At 38.1% G+C, this 26648-nt stretch overlaps 3 protein-coding genes across 3 annotated transcripts in view; 2 read left to right on the forward strand and 1 right to left on the reverse strand.

Annotated features, from left to right (window-relative positions):
* Positions 1-26648, forward strand: part of LOC149676501 (zinc finger homeobox protein 3-like) — a 130890-nt gene that overhangs the window by 6325 nt on the left and 97917 nt on the right. The gene's annotated exons all lie outside the window — the stretch shown is intronic.
* On the forward strand, positions 4490-8272 carry LOC149676502 (uncharacterized). Its single transcript, XM_089838517.1, has one exon. It carries the CDS (start codon positions 4490-4492, stop codon positions 8270-8272), a length of 3783 nt encoding a protein of 1260 aa, XP_089694643.1.
* Positions 10879-14661, reverse strand: LOC149676503 (uncharacterized). Its single transcript, XM_089838520.1, has one exon. It carries the CDS (start codon positions 14659-14661, stop codon positions 10879-10881), a length of 3783 nt encoding a protein of 1260 aa, XP_089694646.1.

Raw genomic sequence — 26648 nt, forward strand, 5'->3', positions numbered from 1 at the left:
TCGTGTAGGATTAAAAATAGCTCTCCCTCCTCCAACTTTTTCTCCAATTCATCACTAATACAAATGGTATTTTTTTATTTTCCATTTCGCAAAATGTTCAATATGGAATCCTCTCCTCTATAAAAGACACGGGTTCTTATTTATCATTTTTATAAAACTATATGTCTCCCTATAATATACTACAAGTGTAGATTTTATCGAAGAAAAACAATGATCAATCAATCGATCAGTATTAATAATTCTGGGTTTGGGGCGTCTCCTCAACAAATCTAAGGAATAAAAACACCCTGTACATGTCAGGAAAAACCGGTGAAATGTTTGAAAGTCAGTGAATTTCAAAATTGGATAAATATGGTCAGCGTAAGCCTGCGAAAGTCGGGGAATTTCAAAATTTGCTAAATATGGTCAGGGGAAAACCTGGCAATGTCGGGGAAAATCAAAATTGGCTAATATATGGTAGGGAAAACCTGGGAAAGTCAAATGTGGTCAGGGAAAGTCGGGGAACTTCAAAATTGGCTAAATATGATCAGGGAAAGTCAGGGAATTTAATAATGGGCCAAATATGGTCAGTGAAATGTCTTGGAATAGGCCTTTACAGAAAGTTCTAAAGGAATTATGGGTACTTGTCCCCTCTTGTAGTTCAAACTGAGTCAGTTCAGTTCAGCCAGTTTTGTGTTATAAAAAACACGAACTGGAGGCAGGATTTGGAGGAATAAAGCAGACTGATAAAATGGTGGGCTTTTTTTAAAGCGTTTGTTCTTCGTTTGTGTTTCTCTACTTTGTGCCAGCAAATCTTATTCATATTATGCCGAACTATTCTAATGTTGATATTTGATACTCGTATGAATTTATAATGATTAGATCTAACGTAAAGTATATTTATTTAAGAATTTTGATCTAAGCCTTGGTTGTTGAGTTTAGTGACGTCACTTCCGAGAGAATTTTGGTGACGTATGGCTGTTATAATGAGCAGGCGCGGCGGGACAAATCAACAAGGTGCGCAAGCCGTAAAAACTTTCTATAATGGCCTATTTGTTTAAAAGTAGCTAAAATGTCCGCGGTTCAACCATCCCCATCTGGGCGACGTTTTAAACGCCGCTTTAGCCAGATCACGTTTTTTGACCACCAGACACCGAAATCGGAGTTTTTATTTTCAAAAATGCGATTTAAACCCAATTATTTACAATAATGATAATTGGGCCTAAAAACGTCAGGGAAAATCATACACGAAAAAGGTCAGGGAAAACCTGGAAAACTTCAGGGAATTTAAATCTAAAAATTTCCGTGGCAACCCTGGGAATGCTGTACATATTTTCTAAAATTAATGTTTTCGTTTTCAATTTTTCTTGTAAATTTTCTTTTGGAATGAATATTTATTTATTTATTATTTTTTTTTGGGTTCGCTTGTTGGGAATTGAACGCCGCCCCCAACTGTGATTGATATAAATGCCCCCTTCCCCATCTATCCTATTCTTCTAAAGGTACCCCCCCCCACCAAAATCCCCCTGATCGTGATCATCTCAATATTATATATTTTTGGTTTAGTGTTCCTCTTTAGTTCGCATCTCTCCTAATGTATTTGTGTGTATGTACCTATACATACATACATACATACATACAACACTCGGTTGGTTCTCGCTTAAATACAATCCGGGTTAAAGGACCTCTTTATTATTTTTCTTTTGCCTGATTTAAGGTATTTATCGACGCCCCCCCCCAACCCCCATCGGTTAGAGAAAGAGAGAGAGAGAGAAAAAAGCAAGCGATAAATAATAGTTTACGATACCAAAAAATCATTTCATTTCATTGCATTATTATTATCATAAGTTTATATGTTCCTTCCATAAGTATGACACTACCTATACTTCGTAACTAATGCTAGAGACTTACAGCTCGATCTAGTTCGAGAACGATGGAAGCGAGAATTGATTAACTACACTCGGTGGTTAATTTTGCAGGACTTCCATCTTCCTATTTAGTCTAAGTACTAAGCCTTTGACAGCGACTCATCAGCAGTCTGGGAAATAAGCTTATTTATTAAACTAGTTCTTGGGACCTACGGTTCGAAATAATAAACTGGTCTCCGGACTGGTCCCAGCCTTTGTTGTTCTCCTCTAGATTTAGAAATAATAAACTGGTCCCGGGGACCAGTAACCCTCACTTCTTGAATTTAAAAACTAACTAGTACAAGCAATTAATAAACTAGTTGGTTTTGGACCAGAGGAAATGTGCTATTTCCCAGAATGCTCACCAGGCGTCGCTTTACCTCTAATCTACGACCCACGTCAATCACTTCATGACAAGCTCCAGTTTGTAACCAGCGACAAACTTATGAAGGAACATATCTTATAAACTTATGTTATTATCATATTTCGAGGGGGCATTCACTCGTAACCGAAATGTTTTTTCTTTCTTAAGAGTGGTTGAAACTTAAATGTAATTTTAAAGATACTTTCACATCTGAAAGAAGTGCGAGCGAGCGAAGGGGGAGGGGAGGGGGTTTGCATAAAATGTTTACGTAAAAATGAGCTATAATAAACTTTGGTTTTTAACGAGCCAGCAGCTCATTTGGGGCGAGAAAAAAGTGACTAAGAAACGAAACGAGAAAACTTTTCACTCTCTCTCGAGTGAGTGCCGGCCTAGGCGACTTTTACTTTCTTTCCAATGTAGGAGTCTTTCTTTTAAAAACTTAGTTGGGGGGCTCTCGATCTAAAAATAGACGGGGCGACACGCTGCTTATTAATTAACGCATTCCTTCTTCCCAAAAACCAAAAACGCTCATCTGGATGAAGCGAGAAGAAGAAAAAAAAAAATACGTGTTCATCCCCATGCTCTTGAGCTTCCGAAAGGAAAACGTTTTTAAGTTTTTCCATCCCATCCTTGAGGAAACTGAGCAAACGAGCGCGCGCGCCATCAAACGACAGACGCATGCGCCGATGGGAACATCTCTTTCCATCCCATTCTTTAACCAATAAATTTTAATGAACAGCGCTTGCTTAAAGGACTACTCTAATGTAAACGGAATTTAAATTTAATTTAAAGGAAAGGTACAGCCAATATATTATACCTTGAAAGAACTGCCTTTTTTCTAAAAATAATAGGGAAAATTTTTAAAAATAAATAATCTCTTATAACAAAATAATTAGTATTTAACAAACCGGGAAAATCTGGAAAAATCAGGGAAATAAATAGTTGACAAAAACCTCTTTTTAGTGAAATTCAGGGAAATCAGGGAAATTTGCGTCAAACCGAGTAATTAAACAAAATGTTCGTAAACATACCCTCCATTACACTATACTTTGGAGGCTCATAACTCTGGTTCTACTAGAAATACGGGGATGTTCTTTGAGTATGTAATAGTCCTATTTGCCCCCCTCCTTCGTTAACATTTGCTCCATAGGATACTCCATATACGGGAAAGTAGGGGGAGAATCTATGTTCTCGGACAACCTGCTGCTATACTTTTAACATTAGCAGCACCTGCTGCTATACCTTAACATTAGCTGCATCAACTGCTGCTATACTTTAACATTAGCTGCAGCAGCACCTATACTTCAACAATCAATCGATGGTATCGCAAACATATTTTCCATAAAATTGTTATCTTTCCTACATTCAAATTTCTTATCTTATCTATCAAACCTTCATCCCCTTCACAAAGACGTAGAATTGTTATAACCATAACGAAATCATTCACCTTATATTCTATGTTATTCGGGGTCAGTGAAAAGCAGTTACATCACGACCTTCAAACTAGAATAATAGTTAATGCTTAGTTTAATGTATAACGGTATGGTTTATAGCAGTGCAACGTATATTATTGTATACATCTATCGAGGAAAATAATTAGTTTTAATCATATTTATTTAATTATTCGAAAAGTGGTGAATATTAAGATCATTCTAGACTATTTGTTTACACCCTTATCAGTATGATTTTTGACGAGAAATTCAAAATCATGCTAAATCTAATCGGTTCAGTTCCGAGTTTCACCTTTATCAGTAGTTGAATATCGATTGGGAAATTTTAAAATGCTTAACATAGACGAATCATATTCAGATAGATGTAACATCCGGAATAAAAAACAATATACAAATATCAGAAATCATAATATCTGTAAATCAAACACCCTAGTATAGATCCACATCAGAAGTGTCCGACGGACCATATCTATTCTATTATTCCAATATTTACCATTCACACGCTATTTTCTTTACCCATTTTTGGGGGGTTGGGGGGGGGGTTTATGATGAGTCATCCTTATACCCCTTATCTTTTAAGATTAAGAGCTATTAACCAATGAGAAGCCTGCTCCAGTTCTAGTTCTAGTTATAGTTTATCATTATCAGTATCAAATGTTTGAGGTGTATGTAAAGCGATTGATTAGGGTGTTAGAGATCATTTTCGTAAGACACGAGCTATCGACAAGTCATACATACATTAAGGAGATTAGAGTTTCGTTAAATCAGAAACTTTTACCCAATTTAAAATGTTTCATTGCGATAAATGTGATGCAAAGTTTCCCGCTAAAAGAAGTCTACTGCAGCACATACGTTCGCTCCATGAGAATATAAGGTTCGCGTGTGTTCAATGTTCGGCATCATTTACACGGAAAACCAACTTAAATAAGCACATCGAGAAAGTGCACGGTCTACCTCCTGGAACCTCTGATACCCCGCAAGGTATCTCTCTACCTAATCCGCTCACACCCGCCGAATCGGATCCCAACACCCTCACCCATTCTCCACCGACCTCTAACCAATCTAGGAAACGTCGCCATTCGGGTGGCGATTCTGCTACACCTGTTAAACGTCCATCACCGTTTCCAGAACCTCGAGATGAGTGGGAGGAGGTTGAAGCACTGGACGATGCCGTTTTCGCTGCCCGTGCGACCCCGAGTGGGGTGGAAACAGACGCATCAAGATTAATTAACAGTCACACCGAAGCTATTTACGGGTATATCGAGAAAAAACGTGAATCAAAGAAAGGAGTGAAATGGTACCTTGTTATTCGTGCTCGCTATACACGCTCCCTGGCCAATATCGACACCGTCGTCGAAGCTCTACCATATTTTCGTGGATTCACCTACGCTACACTAAGTTCTGATGTTATTCGGGATCAGATCTCAACCTGCATTCAAAAAATTGAGCAATCCATGTCCGAATATGAAGATAAGGGATCTGGATGGGTGTTAGATCGAATCGAATTTCTACAATTAAACATTATCGCGTACTCTCCACTGCAAGGAGGATCATACATTGAATTACCTCAATGGATTGCAGACAAGAAAGCCGTCATTAATATTAAAAACGACGACGACCGATGCTTTCTGTACTGTATTTTAGCTCAATTACATCCAACTAACATTCACCCTGAACGTGTTAATAAATATACGGAATTCGCCGAGGAACTGAATTTAGAAGGGATATCCTTCCCCTTTAAATATGATTCTAACAAACTGAAAAAATTTGAGAATGCGAATAACCTCTCGATTAACATCTTCGCCGTGGAAAAAATAATTTTCCCTATCCACGTTAGTGAAAACAATGTAAAGGCGGAAAGACAAATCGATCTCCTATTACTAACCTGTGGTAAGAAACAACATTACTGTCTGATTCGAAGTTTAAGCCGGCTCTTAAGCGATTTGACTAAAGATTGTCGTTCAACATTCTACTGTCGCTATTGTCTACACCGTTTTTCCGGTGCCAACGCTAAAAACAACCACAGCAAACACGTGAAAGATTGCAACGTCCACGGACCTCAACGTATTGAAATGCCCACTGAAAACCCCATTTGTAGATTCACAAAGTTCGGATGGTGTATGAGGGTTCCATACGTTATTTACGCCGACTTTGAATCTATTATGCCTAAAGTCGATACCTGCCTGCCCGATTCGACACTGTCATCAACTACAACATTAGCCCATCACATCTCTTGCGGTTTTTCATATGTGGTGGTCGGCCCCGGCGGCAAGGCCAGTAAACCGGTTACGTATCGAGGAAAAGATGCCACGAAAGTCTTTTTCGATAAATTAGATGTCGAGGCGAAAACTATTCAGGGTAAAATAGCCGAAAAACTTCCGCTGAATCTATCAAGTGAGGAGGAAAAGACCCACCGAGAAGCGTCGACCTGCTATCTATGTGATAAACCCTTCACATCGAAGGACTGGAAAGTTAGGGACCATGATCACTACTTGGGGATGTATCGTGGAGCGGCACATAATACCTGCAACCTGAAACTGAAACCGCCGAATCATATTCCCGTCTTTCTCCATAACCTCAGCCGCTACGATGGGCATCTTCTAATGCAGCAGATCGGACTAATCAAAAATAAAAGAATCGATTGCATTCCGAGCAATAGTGAGACGTACATCTCCTTTTCGCTGGGACATCTACGTTTCGTCGACTCGTTTCGGTTTTTAGCTGCACCCCTGGAAACCCTCGTGGGGAACCTGGCTAAAGGAGGCTCCGATAAGTTTCCCATTTTAAATTCCGTGTACAACCCTGATGAGGTCGCCCTACTGTTGAGAAAAGGAGTCTACCCCTACGATCTCATGGACAGTACAGAACAATTCAACCGAGAGCAACTACCCTCGAAGGACAGCTTTTTCAACATTTTAACTGATACACCCATCAATGACAATGACTACGAACATGCCCAGAAGGTCTGGGAAACTTTCCGGATACGAAATATGGGAGAGTATCACGATCTCTACGTCACCGCCGATACTCTTCAGCTGGCTGATGTCTTCGAATCATTCCGGAACATTTGTATGAACTACTATAAATTAGATAGTGCTCATTCATATACGAGCCCGGGTTTCGCTTGGGAAAGCGCCCTCTATATGACGGGGGTGGAGTTAGATCTGCTGCTAGATCCGGATATGCATCTGATGATCGAGAGAGGGATTCGCGGCGGCGTTTCCATGATTACCCACCGTTTAGCGACAGCCAACAATAATCTCTTTCCCGATACATATGACCCAGAAAAACCCACGACCTTCCTGACATATTTAGATTGTAACAATCTATACGGTACAGTCATGATGGATCCCATGCCGATGAGGGAATTTCAATGGAGCAATTCCATCCCAATCGAGGATATACTCAAACACCCAGATGACGATAAAATCGGATACATTCTCGAGGTCGACTTGACATACCCTGCATCATTACATCACGATCATAATGATTTACCTCTGGCACCACAAAAGCGGTCTGTTGTAACCTCAGAGTTGTCGAATTATACGAAGAAGCAGCTAGAGCATTTGAATATCCCGCTGAGAGACTCCTTACCGAAATTGATCCCGGATCTTCACCCTAAAACCAATTACGTCGTTCATTACCGTAATCTGCGGTATTACGTCGAGAAAGGGATGAAAATCAGTCGAGTTCACCGAATTCTATCCTTCGAGCAGGGAACTTGGCTCTCCGAGTATATCGCCTTCAATACAGAAAAAAGAAAGATGGCCGCCAACGATTTCGAGAAGGATTTCTTTAAATTAATGAATAACGCCGTCTTCGGTAAAACGATGGAGAATTTGAGGAATCGAATCAAGTTCGACCTAGTTCAACACCCCAAATTAGCTATTAAGAAAGCTAGCTCTCCAACATTCGAAAAATTCACCATTTTTCATAATGATTTGGTGGGAATTCACTCAATAAGAAAATCAATCACCTTGAATCGACCTATATATACCGGCTTCACCATCCTGGATCTCTCGAAGCTACTGATGTACCGGTTCCATTATGACACCATCCGAGCACAGTACAACGATAAAGCCAAACTTCTTTTCACCGATACGGACAGTCTCACGTATTACATCGAGACGAATGATTTATACAAGGACTTGGCTCAAAAAGCACACCATTACGATTTCTCGGGGTACCCCACCGACCATCCGCTTTTTAGTAATGAGAATAAAAAGAGTCTGGGGAAATTCAAAGATGAGTTAAACGGTCTACCTATCCAAGAGTTCTGCGGCTTACGGCCAAAGATGTACTCCATTCTGTCTGCGAATGGTGAAAAGAAGACGGCCAAGGGCATCTGCAAAAGAGTTGTGAGGAAAAGCGTTTTTCACGCTGATTACCGAGATTGTCTCCTGAATCGGAAAATTACCACTGCAGAGATGAATCGCATCGTCAGTGCAAAGCATAATCTCTACACAATACGGCAAAACAAGCTATGCTTGAACCCATGCGATGATAAGCGCTACATACTTGAAGATGGAATCACGACCCTTGCTCATGGACACGTTGATATACCAACATAGACCCTCATCGAACATAACTCTTGCTATTAATTTATATACATTTTTGAATATATTCTGTATAATTTTAGTATAATTCATAAATATTTGGTTCATATTTATATTGTTTTAAGTGTTATTAAAAGTGAAAATTAAAGTTAAATACATTATTTTAATGAAAACCTGACTGAAAATTTCTTTCCTTTAAAATGCGTCTTTATCGTAAAATTCTTATCTCCAGAATCCTCTATCTTATCTACTAAGCCTACACTTTTTTCAGTGAAAGCGAGCGCCAAAACCCTCTAATGTTCAGGAAGATACGATATAATGTATGTTTTGATATTATCGCAGTTTGGTTTCTAATATGTTTATAGGTATTTACATAACAGAAAACTCTTCAAATTACTGAATTCCGATTAATTTTTGCTCGTAGGAAACTAAAAAAAGCGGTTGAAAGTGACATGAAATGTCTATAGTTCAATTAAAAGTATCAGCAAAACACTAAAAATTGGTTAATGTTTCGCTAATTGTATAGTAAAAGTAACGTTATTCGACTTAAATACATCTGATATTATTAATAAATGACAATTATAAAACAGATAATGAAGTTGAATGACGAAAAACTGGTCGAAAGTGTTGCTAATATACTAAAATGCGGATCGAACTGATGTAAAATGAAAGCGCTCGATTGAAAGCGAACTAATATGACTATAAGAGGATCAAAGTGTTGTCAAACTACTTAAAGGTGGTTCCAATCGCATTCAATGGAACTAAAAAAGCAGTTGAACGTTCATGAAATGACTGAAGTACAATTGTAAGTATTGAAAAAAACACCAAAAAATAGGTTTAAGTTTCGTTAAATGTCTAATAAAGACCACACTATTCCACTTACATTATTTGTTTACATTCTTATCAGCATGATAAGGAGTGCAAACCTAGTTTGATTTCTAATATATTATAATCATTTAAGTAACAGAAAGCCCCTTCAAATGACTGAAATGCGGTTGATTTAGTTCGTATGAATCTAAAAAGTGGTTGAAAGTGTCATGAAATAACATGAAATCCTTCGGTTGAAAGCGAACTATTATGACTAAGAAAGTGTATCAAGATGCAGTTAAACTAGTAAAATGTTGTTGAAAACGTCGTCAAACGAATAAATTTCAATGAAAAGTAACGTGCAATGAATCATAATGTAGATAAGAGTTACGTCATTCGCCTAAACTACACTTGGAATATAAAACAATTTATAACTGTTAAGTCACAACCTGAGCGGTGAAGGGACGGATCTCCGAATTCTAAGACCGTAGGGGGCGCCGCCACCCACCTTTTTTTTCAAAAACGCGCCCCCTATGGTCTTAGAATTCGGAGATCCGTCCCTTCACCGCTCAGGTTGTGACTTAACAGTTATAAATTGTTTTATATTCCAAGTGTAGTTTAGGCGAATGACGTAACTCTTATCTACATTATGATTCATTGCACGTTACTTTTCATTGAAATTTATTCGTTTGACGACGTTTTCAACAACATTTTACTAGTTTAACTGCATCTTGATACACTTTCTTAGTCATAATAGTTCGCTTTCAACCGAAGGATTTCATGTTATTTCATGACACTTTCAACCACTTTTTAGATTCATACGAACTAAATCAACCGCATTTCAGTCATTTGAAGGGGCTTTCTGTTACTTAAATGATTATAATATATTAGAAATCAAACTAGGTTTGCACTCCTTATCATGCTGATAAGAATGTAAACAAATAATGTAAGTGGAATAGTGTGGTCTTTATTAGACATTTAACGAAACTTAAACCTATTTTTTGGTGTTTTTTTCAATACTTACAATTGTACTTCAGTCATTTCATGAACGTTCAACTGCTTTTTTAGTTCCATTGAATGCGATTGGAACCACCTTTAAGTAGTTTGACAACACTTTGATCCTCTTATAGTCATATTAGTTCGCTTTCAATCGAGCGCTTTCATTTTACATCAGTTCGATCCGCATTTTAGTATATTAGCAACACTTTCGACCAGTTTTTCGTCATTCAACTTCATTATCTGTTTTATAATTGTCATTTATTAATAATATCAGATGTATTTAAGTCGAATAACGTTACTTTTACTATACAATTAGCGAAACATTAACCAATTTTTAGTGTTTTGCTGATACTTTTAATTGAACTATAGACATTTCATGTCACTTTCAACCGCTTTTTTTAGTTTCCTACGAGCAAAAATTAATCGGAATTCAGTAATTTGAAGAGTTTTCTGTTATGTAAATACCTATAAACATATTAGAAACCAAACTGCGATAATATCAAAACATACATTATATCGTATCTTCCTGAACATTAGAGGGTTTTGGCGCTCGCTTTCACTGAAAAAAGTGTAGGCTTAGTAGATAAGATAGAGGATTCTGGAGATAAGAATTTTACGATAAAGACGCATTTTAAAGGAAAGAAATTTTCAGTCAGGTTTTCATTAAAATAATGTATTTAACTTTAATTTTCACTTTTAATAACACTTAAAACAATATAAATATGAACCAAATATTTATGAATTATACTAAAATTATACAGAATATATTCAAAAATGTATATAAATTAATAGCAAGAGTTATGTTCGATGAGGGTCTATGTTGGTATATCAACGTGTCCATGAGCAAGGGTCGTGATTCCATCTTCAAGTATGTAGCGCTTATCATCGCATGGGTTCAAGCATAGCTTGTTTTGCCGTATTGTGTAGAGATTATGCTTTGCACTGACGATGCGATTCATCTCTGCAGTGGTAATTTTCCGATTCAGGAGACAATCTCGGTAATCAGCGTGAAAAACGCTTTTCCTCACAACTCTTTTGCAGATGCCCTTGGCCGTCTTCTTTTCACCATTCGCAGACAGAATGGAGTACATCTTTGGCCGTAAGCCGCAGAACTCTTGGATAGGTAGACCGTTTAACTCATCTTTGAATTTCCCCAGACTCTTTTTATTCTCATTACTAAAAAGCGGATGGTCGGTGGGGTACCCCGAGAAATCGTAATGGTGTGCTTTTTGAGCCAAGTCCTTGTATAAATCATTCGTCTCGATGTAATACGTGAGACTGTCCGTATCGGTGAAAAGAAGTTTGGCTTTATCGTTGTACTGTGCTCGGATGGTGTCATAATGGAACCGGTACATCAGTAGCTTCGAGAGATCCAGGATGGTGAAGCCGGTATATATAGGTCGATTCAAGGTGATTGATTTTCTTATTGAGTGAATTCCCACCAAATCATTATGAAAAATGGTGAATTTTTCGAATGTTGGAGAGCTAGCTTTCTTAATAGCTAATTTGGGGTGTTGAACTAGGTCGAACTTGATTCGATTCCTCAAATTCTCCATCGTTTTACCGAAGACGGCGTTATTCATTAATTTAAAGAAATCCTTCTCGAAATCGTTGGCGGCCATCTTTCTTTTTTCTGTATTGAAGGCGATATACTCGGAGAGCCAAGTTCCCTGCTCGAAGGATAGAATTCGGTGAACTCGACTGATTTTCATCCCTTTCTCGACGTAATACCGCAGATTACGGTAATGAACGACGTAATTGGTTTTAGGGTGAAGATCCGGGATCAATTTCGGTAAGGAGTCTCTCAGCGGGATATTCAAATGCTCTAGCTGCTTCTTCGTATAATTCGACAACTCTGAGGTTACAACAGACCGCTTTTGTGGTGCCAGAGGTAAATCATTATGATCGTGATGTAATGATGCAGGGTATGTCAAGTCGACCTCGAGAATGTATCCGATTTTATCGTCATCTGGGTGTTTGAGTATATCCTCGATTGGGATGGAATTGCTCCATTGAAATTCCCTCATCGGCATGGGATCCATCATGACTGTACCGTATAGATTGTTACAATCTAAATATGTCAGGAAGGTCGTGGGTTTTTCTGGGTCATATGTATCGGGAAAGAGATTATTGTTGGCTGTCGCTAAACGGTGGGTAATCATGGAAACGCCGCCGCGAATCCCTCTCTCGATCATCAGATGCATATCCGGATCTAGCAGCAGATCTAACTCCACCCCCGTCATATAGAGGGCGCTTTCCCAAGCGAAACCCGGGCTCGTATATGAATGAGCACTATCTAATTTATAGTAGTTCATACAAATGTTCCGGAATGATTCGAAGACATCAGCCAGCTGAAGAGTATCGGCGGTGACGTAGAGATCGTGATACTCTCCCATATTTCGTATCCGGAAAGTTTCCCAGACCTTCTGGGCATGTTCGTAGTCATTGTCATTGATGGGTGTATCAGTTAAAATGTTGAAAAAGCTGTCCTTCGAGGGTAGTTGCTCTCGGTTGAATTGTTCTGTACTGTCCATGAGATCGTAGGGGTAGACTCCTTTTCTCAACAGTAGGGCGACCTCATCAGGGTTGTACACGGAATTTAAAATGGGAAACTTATCGGAGCCTCCTTTAGCCAGGTTCCCCACGAGGGTTTCCAGGGGTGCAGCTAAAAACCGAAACGAGTCGACGAAACGTAGATGTCCCAGCGAAAAGGAGATGTACGTCTCACTATTGCTCGGAATGCAATCGATTCTTTTATTTTTGATTAGTCCGATCTGCTGCATTAGAAGATGCCCATCGTAGCGGCTGAGGTTATGGAGAAAGACGGGAATATGATTCGGCGGTTTCAGTTTCAGGTTGCAGGTATTATGTGCCGCTCCACGATACATCCCCAAGTAGTGATCATGGTCCCTAACTTTCCAGTCCTTCGATGTGAAGGGTTTATCACATAGATAGCAGGTCGACGCTTCTCGGTGGGTCTTTTCCTCCTCACTTGATAGATTCAGCGGAAGTTTTTCGGCTATTTTACCCTGAATAGTTTTCGCCTCGACATCTAATTTATCGAAAAAGACTTTCGTGGCATCTTTTCCTCGATACGTAACCGGTTTACTGGCCTTGCCGCCGGGGCCGACCACCACATATGAAAAACCGCAAGAGATGTGATGGGCTAATGTTGTAGTTGATGACAGTGTCGAATCGGGCAGGCAGGTATCGACTTTAGGCATAATAGATTCAAAGTCGGCGTAAATAACGTATGGAACCCTCATACACCATCCGAACTTTGTGAATCTACAAATGGGGTTTTCAGTGGGCATTTCAATACGTTGAGGTCCGTGGACGTTGCAATCTTTCACGTGTTTGCTGTGGTTGTTTTTAGCGTTGGCACCGGAAAAACGGTGTAGACAATAGCGACAGTAGAATGTTGAACGACAATCTTTAGTCAAATCGCTTAAGAGCCGGCTTAAACTTCGAATCAGACAGTAATGTTGTTTCTTACCACAGGTTAGTAATAGGAGATCGATTTGTCTTTCCGCCTTTACATTGTTTTCACTAACGTGGATAGGGAAAATTATTTTTTCCACGGCGAAGATGTTAATCGAGAGGTTATTCGCATTCTCAAATTTTTTCAGTTTGTTAGAATCATATTTAAAGGGGAAGGATATCCCTTCTAAATTCAGTTCCTCGGCGAATTCCGTATATTTATTAACACGTTCAGGGTGAATGTTAGTTGGATGTAATTGAGCTAAAATACAGTACAGAAAGCATCGGTCGTCGTCGTTTTTAATATTAATGACGGCTTTCTTGTCTGCAATCCATTGAGGTAATTCAATGTATGATCCTCCTTGCAGTGGAGAGTACGCGATAATGTTTAATTGTAGAAATTCGATTCGATCTAACACCCATCCAGATCCCTTATCTTCATATTCGGACATGGATTGCTCAATTTTTTGAATGCAGGTTGAGATCTGATCCCGAATAACATCAGAACTTAGTGTAGCGTAGGTGAATCCACGAAAATATGGTAGAGCTTCGACGACGGTGTCGATATTGGCCAGGGAGCGTGTATAGCGAGCACGAATAACAAGGTACCATTTCACTCCTTTCTTTGATTCACGTTTTTTCTCGATATACCCGTAAATAGCTTCGGTGTGACTGTTAATTAATCTTGATGCGTCTGTTTCCACCCCACTCGGGGTCGCACGGGCAGCGAAAACGGCATCGTCCAGTGCTTCAACCTCCTCCCACTCATCTCGAGGTTCTGGAAACGGTGATGGACGTTTAACAGGTGTAGCAGAATCGCCACCCGAATGGCGACGTTTCCTAGATTGGTTAGAGGTCGGTGGAGAATGGGTGAGGGTGTTGGGATCCGATTCGGCGGGTGTGAGCGGATTAGGTAGAGAGATACCTTGCGGGGTATCAGAGGTTCCAGGAGGTAGACCGTGCACTTTCTCGATGTGCTTATTTAAGTTGGTTTTCCGTGTAAATGATGCCGAACATTGAACACACGCGAACCTTATATTCTCATGGAGCGAACGTATGTGCTGCAGTAGACTTCTTTTAGCGGGAAACTTTGCATCACATTTATCGCAATGAAACATTTTAAATTGGGTAAAAGTTTCTGATTTAACGAAACTCTAATCTCCTTAATGTATGTATGACTTGTCGATAGCTCGTGTCTTACGAAAATGATCTCTAACACCCTAATCAATCGCTTTACATACACCTCAAACATTTGATACTGATAATGATAAACTATAACTAGAACTAGAACTGGAGCAGGCTTCTCATTGGTTAATAGCTCTTAATCTTAAAAGATAAGGGGTATAAGGATGACTCATCATAAACCCCCCCCCCAACCCCCCAAAAATGGGTAAAGAAAATAGCGTGTGAATGGTAAATATTGGAATAATAGAATAGATATGGTCCGTCGGACACTTCTGATGTGGATCTATACTAGGGTGTTTGATTTACAGATATTATGATTTCTGATATTTGTATATTGTTTTTTATTCCGGATGTTACATCTATCTGAATATGATTCGTCTATGTTAAGCATTTTAAAATTTCCCAATCGATATTCAACTACTGATAAAGGTGAAACTCGGAACTGAACCGATTAGATTTAGCATGATTTTGAATTTCTCGTCAAAAATCATACTGATAAGGGTGTAAACAAATAGTCTAGAATGATCTTAATATTCACCACTTTTCGAATAATTAAATAAATATGATTAAAACTAATTATTTTCCTCGATAGATGTATACAATAATATACGTTGCACTGCTATAAACCATACCGTTATACATTAAACTAAGCATTAACTATTATTCTAGTTTGAAGGTCGTGATGTAACTGCTTTTCACTGACCCCGAATAACATAGAATATAAGGTGAATGATTTCGTTATGGTTATAACAATTCTACGTCTTTGTGAAGGGGATGAAGGTTTGATAGATAAGATAAGAAATTTGAATGTAGGAAAGATAACAATTTTATGGAAAATATGTTTGCGATACCATCGATTGATTGTTGAAGTATAGGTGCTGCTGCAGCTAATGTTAAAGTATAGCAGCAGTTGATGCAGCTAATGTTAAGGTATAGCAGCAGGTGCTGCTAATGTTAAAAGTATAGCAGCAGGTTGTCCGAGAACATAGATTCTCCCCCTACTCGGGAAAAACCTGCAAAATTCAGGGATGTATATGGGGAAAAACCTGGAAATCTCAGGGAAATTTGTTTTCCAAAAGTTGTATGAACCCTGTTTAATTACACTTAAAATCGAGGACTACTGCCTCGCCATGTTTACTGGTGTCTGCTAGCCAGTACCCTCACAGGATTGGTTGAACGCAGACGCCACTAAACAAATGGCACAGTAGTCCTTAATTGTTTTTAATACTAATTAAATACTAGGCCTAATTATCATATTGTAATAAAAGATTAAAATAATATTTTCCGTTTTATATTTAGAATAAGGCAGTCCTTTAAAGGTATATTATCTTTTCGTTAAATTAATTAAAACTAACTTTCCCTTGTAAAATAGAAAATATATACTTTTGCAAAATTGAATTTAATTTTTCTCACCCCCATCACAGATAGTTGTATTAAAATTTTAAAGAGGTTGTTGTTTCGATTCAAAGACAAAAGAGTTTAATAACCCTTTCCTCCCCCCAGGGGGAGGGAATGTAGAAAGAGGGGGATTGCCCCCTGAACTCCCGTATTTGTTTTGCAAAAGGACAACATTTATTAGATTAGTTATCTTTTCGTATTGGGAATTATTAGCTGGGATTTGTATTTATTCTCTTCCCCCCCCCTGTTTCTATTAATTCTTTTGTTCTTCAGGGATTTCAACGTTCGCGCCCAAACTCAATATGCAAATTTTCGTTCTTCGGAGAAAACAGCCCCCGTGAAATATTTTAAATACAGTTTTAAAGTTTAAGGTTTAAGAGTTGGGTCCAGGGTGGGGGGAATTATTTTTGCTATGACACATTTGAATATTCTAAGAATTAAAGAATTTACAATAATAATTTGAGGAAAACGGATAAATATTAATTCTATTAATAGCTCATTTAAATTATTCTCTCCCCCCCCCCCTCGAATTTACGCTACAAATAATTTGTGTTCGATTATTTTTCAAAACAAGGATTATTTTATTATTATATTAAAGATTTTGAGGAATTATATATACCAGATATTATATATCTACAGGGATAATTTAATTTTAGAAGTAGGAATGGAGAACGGTTAGTATTTACTTCAGTCCGACTCATAGCCCAGTATAGAGCCCCTCCCTCCAACACGTAACGAAAAGTTTAAATTATCTTATTGGCTCACTTAAACTACGTTTTGATGACGTTGCTGACGGGGACGGCGGAAAATACGTAATTCCTTTTTACCTCTGTCGCTATGACCCACCTCTTCTTTCACACACCCCCCCCTCCGTCCCGTGGAAGGGGGTACGGGACTTAAAGGCGCGCCAATTACTCTGTTCTCCATTCCTACTTCTAAAATTAAATCTATCCCTGATATTACTATATAGTCCTCGTGGTTAGGTATGTTGTTTTAACTATTTTACCAAATACATTGATTTCACCATAAGTTTATAAGATATGATCCATATAAATATGACACTAGTTATACTTCGTAATGCTAGAGACTTACAGCTCGAGCTTTTACAGGACTTCCATCTTCTCATATTTATTGTGTACTAAGCCTTCGATATGCAGCGCCTCACCAGGCAATCACCGCTTAACCTCGAATCTATGACCTACCTACGTCACTTCATGACAAGCTCCAGTTTGTAACCAGTGACAAACTAACTTATGGAACATATCTTATGAACTTATGTGAAACATAAGAGAATTAACGCAGAAGAAAAAGACACGTTTAATTATTAGTGATTAGTTAAGGCTGAAATGGAAACTTTTATCCATCGTCTCTAGTCCGGAATAAAATGTAGGCTAGGGAGGGATTGATTGTAAGAGGCTGAGAGACAGTCCCAAAATAATCGGCTCCCCCTGCCGAAGTCGACTCTGTTTTGTTTCTAACGCGGGTGTAGAGAATAAGACTGACTCGGAAGCCTTTAGTTTTTGCGTCTTCGTCTTAGTCTTCGTCTCGCTCCGTTTGGTTATTGCTTGGCTAATTCCGTTGTTATTCCTTTTTAACTCGCCCTTCTTTACCTTTGACTCTATTGGTGTCTATTGAGATTTAACACGTGGTGACACTACTTTATCTGTAATATATTATTTTAAACTCTGTGCGCGTGCCAAAAAATAGCTCCATGGCTAACAGCAAAAGGGGCGGGGATTCGGACGGCTCCTCCCGTATACATCTACATGGTGGAGGATTTTATGAAGTGGAAGGCTAATGGGGGAGTAAAGATGATTGGGTAAGCTGTGGTATGACGTTTTGTAGGAGGGGTTTATCACTTACTGCCCTGTCCCTATGGCAAACTACTTTATCACTCGGATAACTTCAACGCTCTTAAAAATAAGTAAAATGTTTTAAAAATTGGGTGAATTTGATTTGAAATGTTAAAAAAATTGCTTTGGAAATAATTTTAATTTCATTTGAAGAGTTATTAGAAAGAAGTTATATTAAATTGTTATAATTAAATGAGGATCCGGGCTATTTTAATAATGATAGGTATTCCATGTGTATACATAAAAAAGCTCTGAGATGTATGTAGGCCTAGAACGATACTATGGACATAAAAGGGAATGGTTTCAGTTGTAATGAACGCCACCGCGTATAACAGGGTTAAAGACCTAATATGAAAAGACGAATCCAACACTTCATAAACCCTCTCACTCACTAATAGAAATCAATCACCACGAGGGGCCCGACACTTACCTTACCACCGCTACCGCAATTATTAATTTTTTTCAAAGCAATTTAAATAAATCAGTGATAGAATAAATATTAAAAAAAAAAAATATATCATAGTGTTCGACCCCTCCTTACATACCTATATTTAATTCCCGTATCGGTTGACCTTGTCAATAAAGTTGGTAACAGTCCATAGCATAAGTTTATAAGATATTATCTATAAGTATGACACTACCTATACTATTCGTAATGCTAGAGACTTACAGCTCCATCTAGTTCGAGAACGACGGAAGCGAGAATTGAAGTCCTACACTCGGTGGTTAATTTTGCAGGACTTCCATCTAGGTCCTATTTAGTCTGCATAACTAAGACTTTGACAGCGCCTCACCAGGTGTCGCTTTACCTCGAATCTATGACTACGTCACTCATTTCATGACAAGCTCAAGTTTGTAACCAGTGACAAACTTATGGCCAACATATCTTATGAACTTATGATATTAGTGACAAGATTTTTATAAACCAAGTTGATAAACCTTATCATTTTATATATATATACTTTTTTTAATACGTAGTATATTATTCTCCGCCCACTTTTGGTTTCCCTCGGGCTTTTTCAAGTTGAATTGACATCGTATACAAAGTTAACTTTTAGGTGAGTTTTTAAGTCGGATTTATTTCCTTCCCCCTTCCCACCCCATCCCGGGAAGATGAGCCCCCCTCCTCTTTTTTGGGCTATGTTTGTATTCTTTATCTTTGAATTATAGCTAGCGTCCCCTGGGGGTTATTAGTGACACTAACTCCGCAATTAAAATTTTTTAGTCTTGCCTAAAATATATGTCTTTTTATTTTTTCTCAAACTCGTATTTAGTTTAGAGTTTCACTCTGTTTTTTCTCCAATTTGAAATGAAATTTAATATCATTATTTTATATTAATTGTACGGCAAATTCCGGGTGGTTTTAAATTTAAGGTATTATATAGCTTAAAAGTTAATGAGGCGAATAAACCATACCAACCTTGGGAGAGAAAAGATAGTTAAAAAGTTTAATTTTAAAATAAAATAATAATCCTGTAGAGTAAATATATTTTTAAGGTTATAGTAGATTTGATAGAGAGCTTTCAGTTGGCTGTGTAGAAGGCCTACGTCACATCCTCCTAGTTTTACTCTTAAACCGGTTTTGGCAGCCATATTGGTGGTTTTTTCCTTGCATTTAACCCATCAATATGGCCGTGTAAATAAATATTTCGCGGACTTTAGCTCCTGCCTGCAATGAAAGCTCTGTATTGGGAATTGCTTAGGCAAAATTGGATATAAATTAATAAGGGATTTTACCCCCCCCCCTCTAAAAAATTAGAAAAATAAGGTTTTTTCCTTGATAATTTTAACACAATTTTGAACTTTTTGGTGGAGTTGAATTGTGGCCTGGGAGCCCCATAGGGAAAGCAAGTTACTTTCTTTATCCAGGATTTTTTGTGTGGGAGTTCCTATTTCACTCTGAGTGTCTGGGAGAGAATTATCGAGCACTTTTTTTCTGTTCTGGGGGTTCGAGGGGCGTCTGGGGTTGCTTCCATACCTCCATCTAGCGGTGATGGCAATTTTTTTTTCTCTCTCGTTCTCTAAGAATTGCTCAAATCATGTTGGTTTTTGTTCTACAATAGGAATGTTGTTTATAATTTGCCCAATTTAGTTTTATATTGAAAAATACCTTTATTATAAGAATAAAAAATAACAACCAGATTTTAAACTCTTGTAATAAATAAATAGTTGTTTACTTATTTTTTTTTTAGATTAATTTTTATTTTATTGATTTTGGAATCTATTGGATTTCTTCGGTTTTTTCGTCTGCTAAATAATGTTTCTTGGAGAAAAAATCCATAATGCCTGTGTGTGTTTGAATGTAGATATTTAGAAGTAAGATCTATGGGGTTATGTTTTAAATTACTAAGCCTTGGTTAACGGTTTTTATTGAGTACTTGGAAACATTTAAGGATTGATGAATCAATGAATGAATAAGTATTTTTTAGCTTAGGATTCCGTAAGGGTTAGTTTTGTCGCATTTTATGATCCCAGCTGCGTTTGATATCTATCTGATAGCGTTTTTAGGTGTTCATTTCATTTTGATAGTTAAAACAGACTGGGTAACGGGTAAATTGGTGGCAAAAATGATCCCCACCCACCTCTACGGTAGCGTGAATGTCTACTAACAGTCTACTTTTCACAAACGACGCCTCGCCAAATGTGTGTGTGTGTGCGCACACCACTAAATTTCTATTTGACAAAAAGGAGATCTAAATATGTCAACAATTGTGGGATGCTCGTAAGCTCTCGGGTTAGGGGTTAGCCCAAGTTTTAGCGGAGGGATATGTAAGGTAAAAATACATTTCGGGGAAAAGGGTTTGGAGGCTGGTTTTATCTTGGTTTGGTAATTTTAAATTATAGTATACTAAAGCTTGATCACTATACACCGAGGGTTTTGAGGCCTTTCGTTGGTTATGCGGTTTCCCGCGTAAATAGCGTCGTTAGATGTCGCTTTGGCCGTAAGCTTAGGCGCGATTTTTCAAACTCTTTCTCAACACAACGCTTCAAAATGGGCTAATGCGTAGTTAGCTTGCCTTAATATATTTAGACATATTTTCCACTAAAGGGGGTTTTGTTGCCAAGACCCTTGGTTAGTCAGAGATTGCAGAGAGAAAGGTTAGTAGTTCAGGTTGAACCAGTGCTAGACTCTCAGAGCTCTGGGCATGCCTGACAACACTGCGCTGAAGTTTAAGCTGAGAAGGGGGATAGATTTTGTGTAACCCCTTTGTAAGTTCACGCAGTATTAGGCCAAGTAGTTGTTAATTCCACAACATTTTGACAAAAGTTAAAATTTCTCCGTAAAAATGACTTTAAGTTATGCGGTCTTGAAATTTGTGGCAACTTCCTGCTTACTTAAGCGGCGAGTTATTTTTAAAAAGAAAACTATTTACTTTAGCTTAAGCTACTCGCGAGAAAATCAATAATTAACAACATCTCTACATAGCCCTACCAAGAAGCGATATCTAGTTTACTAGGGAGAAGGTATAAGATGCCTAAGTATTCCCGCCCCATATTCCCAGTCCCCCTTTCAAAATACAAGGGGGGACGTAAAAGGAGGCCGGGCTATTTCGCCTTCCTCAGAGTGGGAAAATATAACTGTAATTTTCGTCATACGCGTCGCGCTGACGTGAGTTTTCAAGAACCAATGAGATGCTGGTTGGAATTTAGAGGCGGCGGAGATTAACTCCGGACCTACGTTTGGACTGGAGATAAAGCTGGAAACGTGGCGAATTTGTACCTTCTCCCTAGTAAACTCGATATCGCTTCTTGGTCTTATATAGAGAGTTCCAGCTTTGATTATGAAAGGGCGCGGAAGCGATACATAATAACGTAACGGTATATTTCTCTTAAATTAAACAAATACTTTAAATAAAAGTTTTAAAAGGAGTCATTAAAACCGTTCTCTGGTCGGCTTCATTTATTTATTTAATCCGTTTTTCTCAAGTCAACACGTAAAAGGCATTTAAAATTCGACTCGAATATGGTTCTCGTTGAAAGCTTTTCGTGTAGGTATATTTCGCAAACAAAGCGAAACCCCGGGAAAGCTTTTATTTGGGTGTCACGGAGTTTTAAAAATGACAACCGTCGTCGGGTTGCTCTAACTAATTAACGGAACTAACTAACGATATAGCCAGAAAAAGAAAAAATCTATAATATCAGAAGGGGATAATAGAGGAAGGAAGACACACAGTATCGTCTTAATACTTTAGTTATGTAATTCATGATTCTTCCCAGGCTCATTTAAATTTTTGTTTGCTCTCCCGCTCATCAAACTTAATTCAGATGGGGATCGCAACGTGATAGGGTGAATTATATAACTGTTTGGTATTTACTAAATCCCCAGCAATCAGTTAGTTAACAAACCTTGATTGTCTTGACGTGGGACAAAAACGTACAAGCGCATGCATGCGCCTTGGAAATCAAATAGTTAAGCAGCGCTAACAGAGTAATAATAAGGGAACTATTTACATGGCGTTTGTCGTTCGGTTTAGTAACTTTGGCTATAATAAATGTTAAACAATGTTGGGGGAAGAATCATGTTACAATTACTCTCCGCTTGGTGGTTGGTATACACCTCTCTCTAAGAGAAGTATTATTATATACTTCTGATAATGTTAATGACAAAGTACATTTGCATATTCGCGTTATTAACAGAGCGGTTAGAGGGAGGACACGTGACCACGGTTGTTATAGAAGAATTAAAAATTTGAGTTTTTGGAAATGGTGTGCCCGCTGTTAATGGTAAACGCCGTTGAAGGGTTCCGTATGTAAATAAATGGCTGAACAAAGCTTAAAAGTCGTTAAAACTCTAATGAACTATTTTATCCAGGGAACAAGGGGGCGAGGGAGTGGACGGGGACGCAAAAAGTAACTGACAATTAACCCAAAACAAGAATAATGAAGTTGGCGCGAAATGAAAGTTTCCTCTCGAGCGGAACAAACATTTACGTGTGCTTGTTTTTGTTTTTTCTTTCTTTTTTTTTGGATTAGCTATTATCGCGGATTAATACTAAACGAGTGTGGAAATGAGTAACGTTGAAATGTTCATTAAGACCGCCTTTAATACTCGCTATCAACTGCCGGTGAAATTAAGTGGGACAAACAACCATTAACGACCCGTGTTTAATGACAACCGTGTTACTTTTACTTTTCTAGTTAATTTGAAACCCCTTTTTTTACATTTGCCCCTATTTATGATAAAGAAAAGCAAGCAAAATGAGCTTATTAACAACTGATTTACATCCTTGAAACAAGTACGAATTTCCTCGGTACGTAAGCTACATGGTGGAATGACTCATTTTAAGAGTGAAAATATAGTTAGTTACCTAAGCCATGAAGGAGAGAGAGTTATGGAGTCGTAACTTCCTTACCTACACGTATTTTTTCACACTAGGAGGATTCATACCATTTACAAAAGAAGGCAGGGAGTCCGGCCTCGTTGTATAACACCTGAAGCCTTGCCTCCTTGTGTAAAAGATATGAATCCTTTTAGTCTGAAAACTACTTGGCAGTCTGTAGCACACTTCCACTGGTCCAAAACCAGTTTATTGTTTGGACCAGTTTTAAGTGGGTCTACTGATCGCCGGGACCAGTTTACTAATTGCAAATCCTATAGGAAAACTAGGGGAACCAGTCCAGAGAGTCTGGACACTAGGGGGTCACTGGTCCCAATGAGTAGTTTAAAAAGTATTCTTATTTCCCAGATGGGTCTGTACCCCCATCTATACGACAATGAAGTCATCCCAGCATGCTCAGCGTTTCGGTAGGGTCCGACATTTTACGGAAACGTCAAGGATTCCTGCCCCATGTGTCTTAGAAAAATAAGCTAGCATCGTCATTTACCGCTCCAGCTTACTTCTTTCTCCCAGCCTAAGCTTATGAACTAGTGTCTAATTAAACTCTGCTACCAAAGTATCGACTTTCAACTTCTTATAGCTAGCTGGAACTGTGATAAAATGTAGGTCAGTGAAGGTCAGATTATTAAAGAAACCAATTAATATTCATAGAGGAAATGAATGTATTCAACCTCCCATTACTTTAGTACAGATAGCTTAGGTATGTTTTCTCGGTATAAAGGCTCGTTTTCATAGAAGCTAGAAAATTCGAAAACGCTCACGCTTCACGAGCTTGAATACGCGCGGTAATGTATTTTTTTCGAACGTTTCCGCTTTCGCTCGAAATTTTCACGCAACTCGCGCCTATGAAAACGAGCCCTTAGAATAACTAATTGCACGGGGTTTTTCTAGCTCATATCATATCTTTTTTTGCTGTTGTTAATTAGGCGAAGTAATAGCAACTTTCATGATGAGAAACTCCATCCCCTCCCCCTTTCCTGGTCCGTTATCCATTCAGCTAAGTACTAATTAAGACAGACTAAAAGTCCCGCGCGTGGAATTCAGTCTGATAGCTTAGAGAGATATTCAGTTTTGACCACTGGTCAGTTGTATAAACGCTCGTGGTGGCAGTAAACAGTGGCATGCACGGTTTATTTTTTGTTAGTAACTATAGAGCAAATACCTGTATTAGTATTGTCATAGGCGCGAATGGTTTATTAATAGTTAAAAAGGCTTTTAGTGCAAATGAACTAACTATACAGGGTGTATGCATGCATAAATTAAGGGGGATGTTATTTGGGTGCATGATTTTGAGTCGAAAATGTAACTTCTATCTCCATTTTGATTGCCCTAAGGGACACTGGTTTCGAGTTATGATTTACAAGAGTGTTTTAGGGATGGCCCCTTAATTAATTAAATTAGAAATCATTATGTAAATCAGTTTCTTAATTAAATTTAAGGGGTCATCCGTAAAATATTCCTTCAATCTTAACTCGAAAACAGTGTCCCTTGTGACAAACAAAATGGAATCGTAGAAGTTACATTTTCGACTCAAAATCGTGTATGCACCCAAATAACACAATCCCTTAATTTATGCATGCAGAACTTATATACACACTGTATATTCCGTTTAATTTTTAAACGACTTACGTCATTCTAAATTCTCATAGTTTTAAATTAGAATTAAGGATCAATAGTAATAGGGGGAGGGATACTTAATAATAAATACCCTTTTGAATATATAAAAAAACCCAAACAAAACGAAAGTAGTCTAGAACTGTATTTTGTTTGAGAGTAGTCAAAGAAAGGATCAATATAGATAGACCCGATTTATATTTTACGCCTTTTCCCCTCGTAATGATGCCCGTTGACCTTTGACACCCGGTTCTTTCCAAGACTTAAATAATAATAATAAGAAAAAAATAAGAATAAGCAGTAATGGCACCTTACGTTACCTTTCGTTAGAGCGTGGTAAGGCAGCTGTCATTACTGTCTTGAATGAACAGAATTAATATCTACTTTGGTATTCTACGTGGACGCGAATTTTTTTCTTCTTCAAGAAAATGTCACTATCCTACCCCCCCCCATCCCTCCCCACACGTGCTAAGAAACCGTTGGCCGTTGAAATACCGGTTTAAAGAAATGAAATACCTTCTTAGATTCTGAATAAAAGAGACCATAGCTTCTCTGTTTCCCCCCCTACTCTGTATGCTAGGGGTCTGTCTCCCCCCCAACCCGGGGTCGTCTCTAATGTATTTAAGGATTAAAAACTATATTCTCTCTTAGTACTTGGTTGGCAAAAAGGGGTGGTGTGTTTAGTTGTAATTCTAAGACGCTGACGGTATTTAAGATCTGGAAGGTAAAAGGGGGGGGGGAGACGCTGGTAAGATCCGGGTGTCAGTTGGAGTCCAGGGTCAAACAAGGTCTCTCTTCTCTCTCTCTTTAGTTTCTTTCTATAATATATACAGGGTGTTTCTGATAAGTCTGGTTGGCATAAATTAAGAGGAGGCGATTTTGAGTCGAAAAATGTAACTTTTATCTTCAGTTTGTTTTTTTGCTAGAAGGGATACTGTTTTCCGAGTTAAGATTAATAAGGAGTATTTTACGGATGACCCCTTAAATTTAATTAAGAAATTGATTAAGACAAATGATTTCTAATTTAATTTAAGGGGGCATCCCTTAAACACTCTTGTGAATCTTAACTCGAAAACAGTGTCCCTTAGTGTAATCAAAATGGAGATAGAAGTTACATTTTCGACTCAAAATCGTATCATGCACCCAAAGAACAAATAACAACTTAATTTATGCATGCAAACTTATCAGAAACACTCTGTATATTGTATATTCATCCGCCAACTGTATATTTTTGGGTTATTTTTAAGTTGAACTTAAATTTTGTCATTAACTTGGCGACTTCTAGTTAAACTTAACGATTATCTTTTCTCGATGTCATTTACACCCCCGGATTAACGGCCCCAGAATACCTCGCGATAACCTTTTTCATTTTTTTCTTCAATAACTATTTTTGTTCATTAAATTTCACGAGTATTTCTTTATCAATTGATTTTATTTTGATTTTTTTTACTATCAAACTTTAAACTAGTAAAACTTCATTCCTCTTACGTAATGGTATGTTTTCATTCAACAAAATACTCAGTTAAACTTATTTAATTTTACCTCTATGATACTAGCTACGAGTTTGAACTAGTTTTAAAGTTTTCAACTACATTAATGTATACGTTATATAGCAGAAGGGGATAATAGAAGGATGGCACTCTGTATCCTCTTAATACTTTTGTTATGTAACATGATTCTTCCCAGGCTGACCTCACCCTTTAAGTTTGCTCTCCT

This window comes from Phalangium opilio, unplaced genomic scaffold (assembly GCF_054372755.1).
Source record: "Phalangium opilio isolate 3A_F unplaced genomic scaffold, DU_Popi_V2 ptg000045l_1, whole genome shotgun sequence".
Lineage (NCBI taxonomy): Eukaryota > Metazoa > Arthropoda > Arachnida > Opiliones > Phalangiidae > Phalangium > Phalangium opilio.

Bases quoted from the DNA above. Each gene is read 5' to 3' on its own strand.
- LOC149676503 (XM_089838520.1), bottom strand. From the start codon at position 14,661: ATGTTTCATTGCGATAAATGTGATGCAAAGTTTCCCGCTAAAAGAAGT.
- LOC149676502 (XM_089838517.1), top strand. From the start codon at position 4,490: ATGTTTCATTGCGATAAATGTGATGCAAAGTTTCCCGCTAAAAGAAGT.